This window comes from Anopheles aquasalis, chromosome 3, assembly GCF_943734665.1.
Source record: "Anopheles aquasalis chromosome 3, idAnoAquaMG_Q_19, whole genome shotgun sequence".
Taxonomy (NCBI): domain Eukaryota; kingdom Metazoa; phylum Arthropoda; class Insecta; order Diptera; family Culicidae; genus Anopheles; species Anopheles aquasalis.
The window spans coordinates 51586282-51603078 of record NC_064878.1 but is presented as its reverse complement, the minus strand read 5'-3'; the positions used below and the strand labels follow the sequence as shown (position 1 = coordinate 51603078).

At 46.6% G+C, this 16797-nt stretch overlaps 1 protein-coding gene across 11 annotated transcripts in view; it reads left to right on the top strand.

Moving 5' to 3' along the window:
- Positions 1–3989: 3989 nt before the first annotated feature.
- Positions 3990–16797, top strand: part of LOC126575064 (uncharacterized) — a 41404-nt gene continuing 28596 nt past the window's right edge. For 4 of the 11 annotated variants that reach the window (XM_050235578.1, XM_050235571.1, XM_050235577.1 and 1 more), the window contains exon 1: positions 16015–16474. In XM_050235578.1, coding sequence (XP_050091535.1) covers positions 16320–16474 — 155 coding nt within the window. In that variant the 5' untranslated portion in view covers positions 16015–16319. Of the gene's footprint in view, positions 4085–4264; positions 4289–4578; positions 4718–6900; positions 7224–14353; positions 14606–14781; positions 15069–15664; positions 15848–16014; positions 16475–16797 lie in introns of those variants that run through there. The other 7 variants (XM_050235573.1, XM_050235572.1, XM_050235569.1 and 4 more) reach the window with 7 other exon arrangements.

The following is a 16797-nucleotide window of genomic DNA, read 5'->3' as shown; positions in this document are numbered from 1 at the left end:
TTCTGACAGATTGTCTTCTCTCTCGCATCATCACGTGGATCATGCGCATCAGGAGTCGCTCTCACGAGATGTGTAGCCTCGCGGATTGAAAGATGAAGGTCGGAAGCTGCCTTTCGGCAGCATCACGTGCTCAGTCGTGAACCATCGAAGGGGCAACACATGCCCCAGACAGGACGAAATCCGTCCTCTCCCTACACGAACGCATGGCACGTCTTCGTTTGAAAAGAAGGGGTGAACCACGCAACAGGAGACCAGGAGCATATGCCAGTGACTGCGTGTGTGCTTACAATCGACTTCCGCTTTGGCGTACGGGTTGTGCTAAAAATAAAACGATTGAGCATAAAGACCCTGCCCAGTGTGGCTCCTGGTCGCCTGGTTTCGCGACCCGTTGAACGTTGGTAAAAATGTTCCCACGAAAAGAGTCGTACCCCCCCGGGGAGGGGAGTATTGTTTGCCCAAAGGGACGACCTCCTTTCCATTCCGTGATGTTTGTTTACTCGCACGGAACGAGAGGCTAGGGATGTCCTGCCGAGCGTTTTTAAAGGATGATCTTGTTTGCGTCTAGCTTCGACCGCATGATTCATGAGAAAACGGGGGAATGAGGACCCCTCATGGCACCCCCAAAAGCTGCTACTCCAGTTGTTGCGAGCAGCCGCAAGTAGCTCACTTGCGTGCACGGATGCAAGCTTGCGTGCAGCCCAGCGCACAAGTGAAGCAAAGGCCGGAGCCAGGACAAAACCAGTCCTAAGTGTAACGCCGAGAGAGGCGGGGGCTATTTTACTAACACCAGTTAACATCTTTAAATTGTTTGCTGGAGCGGCATAAATCGTTCAATACTTCTGTAATGTCGCCAGGTGTAGCAGTTGCTAAAGTAAAGAATGATTTTATGGCCGCTATTCCGTGTCCGCCGTGTCCCGGGAAATGGACAAAAAGAAACACAAAATGGTGCTCACCCCTACAGTACACCGCCACATGAGACGCCTCTGCAGAGGAATGGCCCATCACACACTACACCGTAAGCTGTTGAGCCACTCCGTTATATGGTACGCCATAAATCTCACCATCGTACGTTCGCCATTCTAAGCCTCGTACCATAACTAACCACGGCAAAAAAGTGGCAGTGTGGGGACGGGAAACAACACGGGAAATAAGGGCCAACAACAGCACGCCAGACCGGTAACAAATCTGCTTCAAACGAAATTCAATCGGAAGTGCGTACTTCTGTCACGAGCGGTGGTCACGCGGTGCTGCTGCTGCTCTTGACACCGCAAACCACCAGAAGGCTGGTACATAGTAAGTGGCCCTCCATGGCCAGTCCATGCCCTACCACCCTCTCGTAGGCTGCTCTGTCTGTTGGTGATGAGTTTCATCCCTCGCGGCAAGGTCCATTATTTTTATCCTGAAGCCGCAGCTCCCTCAGCAGTGATCGAGTGGCGTGCTTCACCGGGAAAGTAACGCCATGGAGTGCTCCTATCAAGAGATAGAAAGAGAGAGAGAGAGAGAGAGAGAGAGAGAGAGAGAGAGAAGAAAAAAAGAAGGATGAGAAGCTTTTCTATTTTTAGAAGTAGCGCCACCCACCCTTCATTCATTCACCCCCACTGGCGTGTCCTTTGTAGTATCATCCCAGCATGCCATGTTAGCGTTCATTCAAAACACGTTTGAAGCAGGCCCTGGCTGTGACCGTGCCCTGTCTCTAATCATAAACCACAACTTCTCCACTCAATCCGATCCAAGTTGGCGCGCGGTGGCTCTCGGTGGCTGTCGGTGGCTGGCTTCCTTGGATCGCTATTTTCTCCGACTCTGCCAGAGCCGCAGCAGCATTCAAGAGGGAGCTCGAGCGCGCGCGCCAACACGAACTTCGCGTGCTCGTTGTGGCCACGTTCTTCGGCAAAGAGCACGTGATTCGCGCTCAGTAGAAGCCAACGGTGGCGGTGGCGGCAATGATGATGATGATGATAATGATGGAGCATTCGTATGCATCACCATGGTAACGCGAAGAGAGGCGTCATTTTTGGGGGCAGTTGCTTCGATGCTCCGCTCTGAAACCGATTGACGACTCGTGAGCATGGGGCTGCGGTGCGCTGGCGGTGATAGTAAACAAGGCACCTTCGCGAGGCAACCAAGCGCATCCGCCATGCTATGCTGGTATCTCATGCAGCAGGGGTGGTGGAATGTACGTACGTTGGTGGAATGTTTAAGGTGTTATCATATCGCTGGAAATAGACAAAAAAAAACGTGACATTTGGCCAACACTGCTTTGAAGGAAGCTGGAAAGCGAACGGTAGATGAGTGGTGTGTGCTATCAACTGTCACTGATTTGACAGCGAACGATGATGATGCTGCAGCCCACACACCCACCGCATATCACGGTCACGGATGGTGGACTTTTCTTGGCCTTTTTATTTTGTGTAACCGATACTGACGCGAAGAAAGCGGAAGAAAACACCCAGAAGGTGGTCAGATAAAAGCCATGACGACGACGACGACGACGACGCAACCACGACCTAACAATTAGTTCAGCTTTAAAGGCAGCAGCAGACACTATAATGCCATAACTCGCGGCGGTCAACATAACCGCGCGCATCCCTCGCTCCACCAGAGACTAGAACCGCGTCCGCGGGGTTCCGGTTTCATGGTGGGAGTTTCGCGAAACAAATGCAAGCACGCGCGCACTGGCAATGCTTATCTGGCTGCTCTTATCAACATGCACTGAGCAGATGAGGGTGAGAGAATGAGCTTCGTGAGGTGGTGGAGGTGGGTGTATGCTGATTACTAAGGTGCTGCGAGGGTGCTCAGCTTCACGCACCAGCCCCTGGTGGGTGGGCTGGGGGCTTTAGCATGCTAGTGGGGTTCCAATTTGCGTCTCGGTAGAGGATAGAGGGTGGCCATTGTAATTGATTCCCCACCATCACCACCCCCCCAGGCATGACCGTGAGCGAAACATTTCTCACGGAACGTTTGGGCGCGATGATCGCGATCGTGCGCTCCCCGCATGAGGCTTCTTCACTCCCTCCGTCGTTTTATTTAATTTTCAACCCTCTTTTCCACTTTACAACCCACCGCTCTCTGTCTGTCCCCGCAAGTGTACCCCGTTGTAAAGTTAAAAGTTTATGATGTCGCTCACCGTAGTGGCCGCCAGCGCAGCAGCCATTCTCTTCGCATCTTCCAATCTGTTCGGAATTTCTAATTGTACGGTTCATTGTGAGAATGTCATCATCACGAACCCATCGCGATCATCGCGGGCATCCCTTTTTGCCAAAAATTAAATGGCCGGTTCTCGCGCTTTAATTGCGCTGATGAGAACTCCGCTCCAAGATGCCATCTCGGGCTCGACGGGGACAGATTTCTGTAGTTGTGGATGTCTCCGCCAATGTTTTTTTTCTGTGTCACTAGTGGCTGGTGGCTGCTGGCTGGTGTAACAGTAAATTGTTTGGTTGTTTTATTGGATAAATTAAATCGCAAAGCCGCAAAAAAAAAAAACACCGGAAGCTGGCGTAATTCTTGGTCACAGTTTTGATCTTGAAGATGAAGATTTAAATTTCAGATGAACCGCAAAGTTGGTCGCAAAAAAAAGGTTCACATCGAAACTGACCTTCGCACGTCTAATGATGATGCTGATGAGGCAGTGAGTCAACGAAGTAACGAAACGAAACCGGTGCTAGTGGCTTCTTATAAGTATCGCCTACTACTCGGGAATCGCAAACGGAGAACGTGCGGCTGGTACTTGGCGATATTGCGGAACAGCGATGACAGTAAATGCTCCATATCTCGTACGAGCGATCATCAACGTAGTTGTAGCAATACCGAGCATTCTAAGCCGTCCCCCCCTTTACCTGTTCCTAAGCAATAAACGAAACAGACACACACCGGGGGAGAAGTATGCATGATTAAGCTACATGCCGTGACCATGGCCATGTGAAAAGTTGCCTTCTAATGCGGTTTGTGTTGTGGCCGCCGCGGCATCTCCTCTAATTACTCGTCGCGCGATCGCGCCCGCACGCATCTACTAAGTCGTGTAGTAGCTGCGCGCAACTCCAACGAGCAGCACATTCGCAATCCACTCCACGGGGCCCGTTCTCCACCGGTAAGCTTGTTGTTATATTGTTATCTCCATTCCATTATATTTATTCCTCGCCTCGCGACTCATGTCGCGTTTTTTTTTTGCTATCTCCACTCCACTTGGCGCATCTCTGTTATCTGGTGTAACGTCCGCGTAACACAACCACTAACCAACCAACCAACCAACCATCCAACCAACCAGTAGCAGCAGGACCAGACATTCCATATCGTAAGTATATCGTCGTCGTCCGCGTCATCATCATCATCATCGAAGGTGTATCGGCGTAACTACTACCACGTGCGCTAGTTAAGGTGCGCACCTTCGCCAGTAGCACCACCAGCAGCACCACCAGCACCAGCAGCAAAGAAGCCGCCATCGCCTTCACCGTGCCACCGGCCGTGGTGGTGGAAGCGCAAAGTGAGAGAGAGAGAGACCCCAACACTGGCCACCACCACGCCACGGAGCGCGTTTTCCGAACGGTGCCGTTGAGGTCAGAAGCCGTTTGGCAGCTGTCGTGATCTGACCACTGTGGCTGTGGCGCACACCCGCTTTGGACGCGCGAGATCTCGCGAAGCCTCGAGGCTTCTTCGTCGTCGTTGTCGCAATCTGGACACGCTTCGCCTCCTCTCTCTCTCCCACCCTCCCCCTTCTTCCCGCGTAAGTCGAGCGTAAAAGTGTGAAATGGTGCTTTGGGGATTGAGTGTTAAACAAACAAACGTGCGAATCGATGTGTACGTTGCGTGTCCGGTGATGTGACAAACGATTCAGCGAATCCTCCTACGGACCGGGTGATCCAATGTCCGATCGAGTGTGATCCGGGTGTGATCAGTGTGTCCGGAAGATGCTCGAAGATACTTATTAGCGAATGTGTTCCAATTGTATAAACCTCGAGCACACTCTGGTGGAGCTCTCCGGCGGATGATCGATCGAGTGCGGATCATCAATCGTCAATTCGTTTCGCCCCCTCGGGGTGCAGAGTGCTTGTGGTGCTTGTGGTGCCGTTGTCTGTTCCTGGCGGTAGGAATGTACCCACCGATAAAGCCGCCACAGCGTGCGCGCGGTACAACTGTGTAGACAGCTGTCATCGATAACGGAAACCGGGAAGAGCATTAAACAGCTCTCGAGCGAGCGCAAACCTGTCACCGCCGCTATGTGTGGCCGTGCCCGTTTCCGTTCCGTTTCGATCCGATGAGATCGTCGATTAGACCGTCCGCGGCTCAGACGGCAGGGTGTTCCGAGGCGTAATTCATTTCCTTTCTCCCTTTCGGTCTCGAGGCGCAAACTGCGCAAGCGCCCACTACTGGCCCTCATCTCATCCCTTTCCTCCCTCCCTTCCCTTCCAAGTGATTTGTTTCTTCTATTCGCGCTTCTCGAGAAGAGCGGTCGTTGGAGCGCTGGATTTTCTTTTTAGAAACTGCCCGTGCTCGCCTCCGCTCGCGTAACGCCTATAACCTCAATCGCGTTCGCGAAGGTTACGACCCTGGATTGGTTGCAGCCGCACCGTTGGACGGACCGCCCCGCGGCGACGATGAAAAGCCGCGGCCACGTCTATCCCGCTCCAGCCTCCAGCGATGCTGCAGAGATCGTTTGTTGCAGTTAGCACCGTCGCCGCAGCCGCCGCTGCCGCCTTGGAAAAGCCGCCACAAGGCATGTGGCTCTCGGTGCACAGCACAGCGCACTGGACCCCCATTCGGTCTCTCTCATGGCTCATTATTGCATTAGAGGTGAAGAAGTCGATCTCGCCATACCCTCCTTCGTGGTACGTTGTTGTCGTGTGCCATCGCTTTGCCAAATCAGATCAGTTTAAGTGGCCACAACATCGTTTCGGTTTCGTTTTTTTTCGTTTCTGTTCTCCATTTTAATCTTCGTCCGTCCGAGGACGTGAGACACGATAGGCGCTGGTGGGGTGCGAGAACTGATTTCAGTACCAGCGGCCTTTTTTGTTTTCATTATTTGTTGCGCATTCCGTCGCCAGCGACAACGACAACGCCGATCTACTGGCCCCGCGGAGCCCTAGCCTCATGACGAAAACGTGAGAAAAATGGTTAATCGCTCGACGGTGCTCGTTGCAATCTCTGCTGCTGCTGCTCTGCGAAAGTTGCTGCTGCTGCTTCTGCCCCCGTGCACAGAAGCAGCAACAGTAACTGGTGGCCAACGTGTGGAATTCTGCTTAAAAGTAAATCAGAAGCACAAGGGGGGGGGGGGGGGGGTGGAGGATAGTGCAATTCTCTTCGCCTAAAACCTGAACCGAACCGAACTGAACCGCTCAACGACGTGTCCTCTGCCTTCAGTGCCAGTAACGACGTCGACGTCGAGGAGTAGCAGACTTCGAGGACGGTGGAACCCGTTCGTTCCGTTGACCCGAAATCGTTTTCGGGGTGGGTGGGGTGCAATATCAGCACCATAAGTGCCGCCAGTGCGGTTCGTGTACGCTTTATTACCGTCGATTACGCGTGAGGTTCAGGCGCGCGCAAGAATGTGCGTTCCTTGGGTCCAATTTTCGGTGACAGCTGTCGGCCAGTGAAACGGTGCCAGCCAGCCGGCCAGTGTGAAAGGAGAACAATTGTGTGTACGGTGCGGGTGGTGCACGTGATACCGGGGGCCTATCATTGTCCGCATGTTAGTGACAGTGTTGTGTGCGCAGTTTAATTTGGTGAAAAGTAAACGTTCCAAACGGTGTGACAACAACAGAAGCCAGGTTGTGGTACAGATGCGGCCATTTGGTTCTAGTGTAATTAATTGCACTAAAAGAGATAAACAGAGAAAGAGCGAGAGAACTAATTAATGTTAAAATAGTACCAACAAAAAAGCAATCGTTAATTTCTCATTTCATCCATCAGGCGTCAGACAGTTCCGACAAACACAGACGACACCAGGGATTGGGAGAAAATGTGCCAAATAGACTCCGCGTGCAGAGCGGAAACAGAACCGAAAGTGTCCCACAAGTTCGCCATCGAAACGAACAGTGTAGTGACTGAATAGCGGTTTCAATCGACTAGCAAGTAGTAGGCCTTGCTTGGAAACCAAGCAGCAGCAGCAGCAGCAGCAGCAAAATGATAATCGAACTGTCCAAGTTCAACGACAAACTGCGCCGGTATCGGTTGCTGCTGGAGAAGCTCACCGCCGACCAGCCGGACTATCAGCGACGCCGGGAGCGATTAAGGTAGGTACGGGAGCGTCCTCCTCCTTCTTCCGTTAAAAGCGTAGCACGCCACGTGTTCGGGCCACGCGCCCGCGCAAAAATTTTGAATTTCGTTCGAGCGAAAATGCATTACCCCGTGAAGTATGCAACAGAAAAAAGAAACTCGCCGCTCGCCGTGCAAGTTTTAGGGGATGATCCGGTGAGGAAGATTTATGGCCTCTTGAGCGCATCGTGATTTCCGGTCCGGGAGGGTTATCGCTTCGATGGCACGGTGACACGCATCAGTGGCCGCCGCGAGCATGAGAAGATAAATGGGCGTCCTTATATTTGACCGCTTAAAGTGTGTTTGTGGTTTTGGCGACGTTGAACGCGTTTAAAAGGGGACAAAATGGGGTTCAAATGGGGGGCGACCGGCCATGCTACTTCCGTTCTGTTAAGGACTCTTTGGTGGGTTTTGCTCTTCGATGCTCTTCGATTGCAATATTGCTGATCCTTCGGTGTGGTTATTAGAAGGAAATGGGATCCACTTTAAGGCGAGCTTAGGCATTTAATTTGCTTTAAACACTTTTCCTGAATGATGAGCCGGAAAAGAAGGAATAAAAAGTAAAACTGCTGCAAAACTTTAAATTGGCAGAATAAAAAAAGCAGCAAATTAAGCGAAATGAGCATTTTTTTAAAAGGAATAATGCAATTTTGTATACATATTTTTAATAGTTTCAGTTCCAGTTATACATTAATATGAAATTTACAGATAAAAAACCTGTTCCTTTAAACGTTTTCGCCTAAAACAAATCTAATCAATGAACCCGTTTTTCCCCTAATTCATTAACTTGAACACCCCCCTTAGAGATTAGATAATACTTGATATCCAGAGCATATCAGAGCCCAACCTGGACCGCATACTGTCTATTACCAGTCGCAATTGTCAAGCCAAAGTGAGCAGACGTAGACAAAGTGCTAGCAAACAGAGCGAACCAAAAACGACGGAGAGCAAAGAGGAGACGACGATAACTGGAGTATACGAGTGGCAAGTGCAAAAAAAAAGAACAAAAGAGAGTAGTGTAATACAGAAAAGGGCCTCTGCGCCCGCAAGCAGCAAGATGGACCACAGAAATAATAACCGTACCATACCGGAATGGATGGATAAAGATAAAGAATATGGGCCAATTAAGGTAATTCTATTGAAACTAAAAAACAAGGAATCCAAGTTTGAAAACCCGTTTATACCAGCAAAGACAATTAAGCCAATGGGAATAGTAGAACAAGCGTACCTTAATAAAAATGGCAACGAATATATAATTAAAACTAGAGATGAGAAATTGTTCGCAAATATTCAGAAATTAACGAAACTGATAGACGGAACTGAAGTGGAAGCAATTCCCCATCCCACGTTAAATCGAACTCAGTTCAAAATTTACTGCAGAGAATTAAGTAACCTCTCGTGTGATGAAATTAAAAAGGAGCTTGAACCTCAAGGGATAACGCACGTACACAGGTTCACAAAATTCGATCAGGCCACCAAAACAGCCACGAACACAAACAACTACGTTATAACGGTAAACGACACGGTGGTACCAGAATATATAAAGATTGGATTCATGAGAGTAAAAACTGAAAAATACTATCCCGACCCGATGCTTTGCAAAAACTGCTACAAATACGGACACACGAAAAAATACTGCACATCACCGACAATCTGCTCAAAATGTTCTGGGGAACATACTAACTATGAATGCTCGAACCCAACGAACTGCAAAAACTGCGACGGGGCCCACCCACCAGGAAGCCGAGAATGCACAATGTACAAAACAGAAAAAGCCATTATAAAACTAAAAGTCGATCGTAATATTTCCTATCTAGAAGCTAAAAAAACCATCACGACCACAACCAAAAATCCAGAAGCAGAGAACACATACGCGTACCCAAATAAATCATCACTCATCAACCAACTGGTAGAATACAAGAAAAAAATTGAATACCTTGAAGAGATCATCCAAAACAGTGGAATTGAATATATCACAACAATCCTGAATGACACTAGCACAATGAATACACCAGAAAAGCAAACACAACCTACACCACGACCCTCCACGACAACAACACCCGAACTAATCACCACGCAAAAAAGGCAACTCGAGCTATCACCACCATCAAAAAAAGCCATTACTCCCGCCAAAAAACCAAATCAGAATCCAAAAACAATACACTTTGATATCGAACCCTTAACTTACGCAAAAATACACAAAACGCCACAACCAACTAAATCACCAACCAAAACAAAATGACCAACAACGATCCAATAATAAATAAACAGCACAAAATAATTCAATGGAACATAAGGGGAATAGCATCCAGATACAACGAGCTAAAAATTTTAATAAACAATATTGACCCAGAAATAATAGCACTACAAGAAATCCTCACAGATAAACCAAATCTGCTAAACAGTGTAGGAGCGAAGAAATATAATTGGTATATTAATAATCCATCACCGAACCAAAAGGGAGGTACTGCTCTAGGGGTAAAAATAAACTTACCACAGCAACGCCTCCAACCAACATACGAATTAGAAACCGTAATAGTCAAAGTAAACCTACCATCACATAGCCCAACTACATTCATTTCAATATATCTGAGCAGAAATAACCCAAACCACAAAAACCACACAGAATATAAAGACGACATACAAAAACTAATAGAAAGCATACCCAAACCATACCTAATTATGGGAGATTTTAATGCACACAATGATATATGGGGCAGCTCCAAAATAGATAACCGAGGAAAAGCAATAGAACAACTTATCAACACATACAACATTAAATTAATGAACAACGGTAGCCACACTAGACTTGATGACTCAACTGGTAATACCTCGGCTATAGATCTAACGCTATCTTCAAAAGCAATCCATAACAGCTCATGGGAAGTGTTAGACGACACTTGTGGGAGCGATCACTTTCCAATTGTTATCAAGATCAACGCGAAATCCATGTCCCAAAAATCACAACCAAAATGGATATATGAAGCAGCAAACTGGGAAAAGTTCCAAGAAGAAATAGAAAAAAATCTTGAAAACAACAATATAAACACAACAGCAGAATTCACACAAACAGTAAAAAATGCCGCTCAACAGAGCATCCCCCTCAAACAAAGCACCCGAACAACTCGAAAAAAGCTTCCATGGATTACTCCAGAAACTGAAAAATGCCTAAAATACAGAAGGAAAACTTTAAGAAAACTAAAAAGAATACCAGAAAATGACCCCGAAAAACAATTAGCACTAAAAAAATTTCAAACAGCTAGAGCCGAATCCAGAACGGCCATTAAGACAGATAAACAGAAGTACTGGGAAGACTTTACGGCCAACATAAATGACAGATCTAACCCGGCAGAAACTTGGAAAAAGATCAATGCTCTAAAAGGAAAGACACCCCAACTACAAACAATCCTAAAAGTAAATAACCAAACAATAGAGCAACCTCTGGAAATAGCAGAAATCCTCGCAGAGCACTTCTACAAAATATCAGCAAACAGCTCTATACCTCAAAAAATGCAAAAATATAAAGAAAAACAAGAAGCACATATGAAAAAGATCAGTCAAAGAAGCAGGCAATACCAGATATATAACACTCAACTTACAAAACAAGAACTAGAATGGGCACTCCATAAAGGTAAAGGCAAAAGTGAAGGAGATGACCTAATTGGCTACAAAATGCTTCAACAACTGACAGATAAGGCTAAAAGCAAGCTACTAGAAATATACAATAATGTTTGGAATAGTGGAAAGATACCCCTTGAGTGGAAAACAGGAAAAACAATTGCTATCGCCAAACCGGGAAAATCGCCCAATGATCCAAACTCCTACCGACCCATTACGCTCTTAAGCTGCGTAGGAAAAGTAATGGAAAGAATGGTGAACAAAAGACTAATAAACCTAATAGAAACTAATAAACTATTAGAAAACAGACAACACGGATTCCGTAAACACAAATCTACGGACACATACATGGCGGAACTACAACAAATAATAAGCAAAGCACAAAGCAAAAAACACCACATCGAAATAGCCATACTAGACATAACGAAAGCCTTCGACACGGTCTGGACGTATACAATCACAGACCAAATAACTGAATGGGGTATAGGCGGGAACTTAGGAAACTATATTAAAAACTTTTTAACCGACAGAAAATTCAGAGTTATCTCAGGAAATGTCGCTTCAAGCTACAAAAAACAAGAAAATGGAGTACCGCAAGGGGCAGTACTTTCCCCAACTCTATTCTTAATAGCTATCAATACAATATTCAAAATCATTACTAGAAGCACAAAAGTCTTAATGTACGCAGATGACATAGTGCTAATTTCAAGCGCAAAAACTGAAATAGCAACTAGATCCAGGATGCAAAAGGCACTACAGCAAATAGAAAAATGGTCAGCTAAAACAGGACTGATAATATCGATAGAGAAAACCGAATTTATGCACATATGTAAAAAGAAGAAACATAAATCCGTACGTAAACTAATGTTAGGGAACACAGAAGTTAAAGAAGTAAAGAATGCTAAAATTCTAGGTATAAAGATAGATAGTAAACTAAATTTCAAAAAGCAAGTAACCGAGGTCAAGAAATCATGCCAAAGGTACATCCATATACTTAATTCGCTAAAAAATAACCAATTCATGGCCAGCAGAAAAGCCATAATCAATGTTATCAAAGGTACAATAGTACCAATCCTATCGCACAGTTTAATAATGACCTGCAAACAACAAGACAATCTAAAAAAACTAAAAGTAATATACAATAAAGCGATAAGAATAGCCAGCGGGGCAGCTATCAGCAGCCCGATAACATCAGTGATGGCCGAAGCTGGGCAACTCCCAGCGGAGTACCTCTCAGCTCAAATATTATGTACAAAAAGCGTGAACCTAATGACTAATAACATCACAGGAAACGAACTAACCAAAAGAGCACAAGAATGGTTCCAAAGATTAACAGGAGCAAATATACCAAAAATAGCTAAAGCAATAACTATCAACTTCTTCCAACAAAAAATAGAAACAGATTGGAGCATGTACTTACAATATAAAACAGGCCAACCAATTTCCGTAACAAACAAAGCAACCAAAAAACTAATAGCTGAAAAATACCAAAACTTCCAAAAAATATACGCAGAAGGGAAAATAGACATGAACAATGAATTATGCAGCTACGTCATAGGGCCAAATGTAACAGAGAAAACCATACTACCACCAACATGCTCTGTATTTTCCACAGAAGCGCATGCAATACTCACAGCAATAACTAAAAATAACAACAAACACAAAAAAATAGTAATATTCACAAATGCAGAAAATTGCCTAAAAGCAATTGAAAATCAAAACAGCTCACATCCTTGGATCAATAGGATCATACAACAAACACAACAAAAATCAATAGTATTCTGCTGGATACACAAAAACGAAATACCAAAAACAAACGCACAATCGTCCTCCATAGAAACATATACCCCAGCAAGTGATGCAAAAAAATACATAAAAACCCAACTCAATATCGCATGGCAAAACGATTACGAAAATCAAAACTCAAAACTAATACAGATTAAAAAATCCACAAGGCCATGGAAAGACAGAATTATAACAATAGAACAAAAATCCCTAACCAGACTAAGAATAGGACATACAAAAATAACACACAACAAACACACAAACCAGAATGGACCTCTATGCGAAACCTGTGGAACCAAAATTACTGTTAAACACATAATAGAAGAGTGCATCAAATACGAAGAACAAAGAGAAGAATGCGGTTTATTAGGGAAAGTAGAAATAGATCTAAACAACCAAAACGTAAATGAAAAGAAAATGATACAATTTATCAGAAAAACCGGACTAATTAAACGGATATAAATAAGATACAGAAAACAAAAGCATAGGTTTAACATTAAAAATAGTCTTAACTAAATTTAAGAAAGAGGCGAAAGAACTGTTAAAGTTTAAAACCTCTATAATATAATAAAAAAAAAAAAAAAAAAAAATACTGTCTATTACCGAACTAGCAGACGAGTTCGAGAGAATCAACTTTCACCGGCATTCCCGTGAATATCCAAATGCCATTCGGATTCGGAATTCGTTTCGGATGTTGTCCTACATACTCCAACCATCCACTATTTCCTCGTCCTATTCAATAGTTTTCTGGTCACACCAACAACCATTTCACCAATTGTATGTGTGTTTTTGGGGGGATCCCTGCTGTTAGCAAACATTACGCCACTTCACGCCTGATCGATTCCCACAACCAATCCGGTGGACCTCACAATTATGCTGCGAGAGACAGCATGTCAGTGACCGTCGGTTACGTTGATGAAATCAGCCTTTTGCTGCCTTCGAATGTCATCCCACGGAATCCTTTTCCTTGGCGCGCGCGCGCACACACATAAACAGCATTGAACTGTGAAACGCCACCCAACATGACACCTCTCACTGGAACTCTGTCGACTCCCCCTCACCGCGCACACACCGAGCAGTACTTTCGCTCATTTCCAATCCCAATTAAAAGCGAAATTGGGGCCCGGTCAAAACGAAGCCCCAAAACACACGCCACCACACCACGTACTGGAATGGAATGACACATGTTGTTGGTGTTGCTACCGAGTAGCCGCGTTGGACGATATTCAGTGGCCCGTTAAAGACCTCATCAGCCAAATAAATCGCCTTCCGGCAGTGCAGTTCCACAACCGGGCCACACTAGCACCGGGTGAATGGGTGTCCATTTATGCTACTGTGGTCCAAGTCGGCTGCCCAGAGGGGACGAAAAGTTGTCGAACGATCGAAAATATGACAGATCACCGTCGTCGGGCGCAACGTGATCGGAAGGGATGGACACTTGACAGCCTTACGGTACCCTCTTGAGAGCGTGTGGGTTTCGGGGGCCGGAATGAAGCTCAAACGGAGGCACGCAGTGTCTTAAAGTAAAAGCTACTTTCGACCTACCAGCCGCGGCGTGCTGCATGAAAGGAGGTTCGATTGCGCGCGGCGCTAGAGCCACGCTAGAGCCCGCGCCTTCGATCGATGGGCGGCACGGCCGCCGTGAAGCGATTGTCTTCCGAACTCTGTCGCGAGTAGACGTTCCGGGTGGAGCCGCATTTATCACTCGTCGCTTGGCGCGTTCGGATCGATTTCCCGTTATAGTGGTGGTCCGGATGCCAAGATCTAGTTCAAAATCGTAGCAGGCAGGCTTATCAGAAACCGCCGCTTGACGCTGCAGTTGAGACGCAAGCCTTTAAGCTTTGTCCACGTGGTTTATGGAGGTGCAGACTGGCTGGAGTGTTAATTTGTTTGCGGAACCGCCGTTCGATGTGTCCGTCCGAACCAGTGCCATTAGGCTAGTGTCAGTGATTCTCAGGTGCTAAACGGGCGGTTCGCTCCTGGTGTTTGTGCGGTGCGGCTGAGAAGGCGTTGGCGATAATTTTGAATCACGCGCCCACTGCGCGAGATAAGCGCAACGCGGCGACGACTGACATTCCGGTGTGGAAGGGTGGGATAAGCTATAGGGCTGCACAGTTCCACTCCAACACTCGACAGCGCGTTGTGCGTTGTACAGTGTTTGGATCGAGTTTCTGGAAAACAATCTACCCGGGGATTGATCCATTCAGTGTTCCTCACACCCGCGGGTTCAATATCGTAACAAACCTTAAGCCAAAGTGTCGCACAAACCGGGCCAGAAACGAGAAGCAACGCAGTCAGTCACGCTGCAGTGCGGTACCATGTGATCTTCTCGCACACTCCTCCAGCTGATGGCCTCATCGTCGTCGCTCCATCCGAGGGTGTTTTGTTATCAGTCCAATTAGAGCGCCAGATCAGCGAAGGTGTTTCTTAACTTTCAAGCGCGAATGATACTGGGCACAGGAAGGGCATACGGGGGGACTGTACTAGTTGTTGGCACAGTGATAGTGGCACCGGAGGAGCACCTCATTAAGATGCCACGTGTTCTTCTCGGGGGTCTCGACTAGTGTAGTGGCTGTAGAGTGTGAAATGTCTCGATAATCAGTGAACTATTGTGGCGTGAGATGTGAGGTGTTGGTTTTTGTGACAACTCTTTGAAGCTCTAAAGTCTCTTCTTCCTTTTGAATAATTTTCGATCGATCTTTAAATCATCTGATTTCATTTTATGGATTTTATCACTCAAGTTTCTAGTTCATATTAAAGTGTGAATTGATTATCGAATGCATCAGCTGCAGTTTGCTGAATGTAAACATTGATCTAGAAGACTGTACCTGCCTTACGGCACGTTCGCTTCTCCCCCTCTCGAATCCACTATCACCGCAAAGATAACAATTTCACAATTTGGCGATAAGCCTACCTTTCCCCCTTTTGTGTAATCGAGCCAAATGAAAAGCCTTCAGCAAAGCCGAATTGCCCCCAAGGTAATGTCGATTATTATCAGGCTTATGTCATCGCGCAGGCATTCCATGTGAACCCATTATGGGTGATAAAATCAGTCTCGCTTCCCCCTCCCCTCCGGGATGACTTTGTGGTCAAGATGATCGCATCCCCCCAAAAAGGAATGAAAAACCCAGAGACAGGGTGAGGGTGTCACTGAAGATCGGCGATAAAATTAAGTCGAAAAAAGATGGTCCAAAAGATGGTGAGAATCTAATAACCGGGCCAGTGACTGGTATCATCGACAAACAGCAATGGCCACCCCCCGTAGCGCGCATCGTGTATTCGCAGTGGGGTCTCCATTGGGTTTGAACGAAAAAGTGCAAGTCGCTGCCAGACTATCATCAGCAACATCCGTCCTTCGTCGCACAGGTCGCAGTTTCGTGGCTCATGACATTTTCCCTGCGCGCATAACAGTGTCGTCTAGATTGGTTTTTTGTAGCGTGAGTGTGAGAGAGTGCGTCCAAAACAATTCCCTCCGAAAAAACCGTAAAACCCTGAGATAATACGATTCCAGCACCAGCACCAGCATCATGAACTGGGCCGCCCATCGATGGCAATGACACAATCGTCTCCTCGCCTCCATAGTGCATAAAGTGCATCTCGAAGCAAAAGCAAAAGCAAAAGCGGGGAAAAAAACAGACACAAAAAGAACACTAGCTGCCTGCTGTAGTGGCATGTCACCGGCAGATCTGTTGCTCGGGACCGGTTCGGGGCTTCCCGGGGCCGGCCCGGCCACGATGAAGCTGTCGCCGGGCGTCGGTGTGACGCTACTGATCGGAGTCGCGGGAAGCATCTTTCTCGCCAGCCAAACGCACCGACTGTTGCGCAGGTATGTCCAGGGCTCCCCCCCCCCTCTCTCTCTCTGTCGGTGGTTCTGAAGGTTATTTATTGTTTTTAATTTACGCGCCTGTCTCTCGGTCCGAAAAATGCATCCATTATTTATGGATGCCACTGCACTAGGGCACCACCGGGAACCGGCACACTGGAATGGTTTCATTGTTTCACTTTCAATACGGAATGCAATACTGTGCAATCTATTAACAAGTATGATTCAATTTCGTGTTGGAAAAACGATTGCAACATAACTGAGTGACCCTCAGAACTATGTCCAGAAGTACATTGGGCGAGATCTTCTTTTGGGAAGGAATTGTT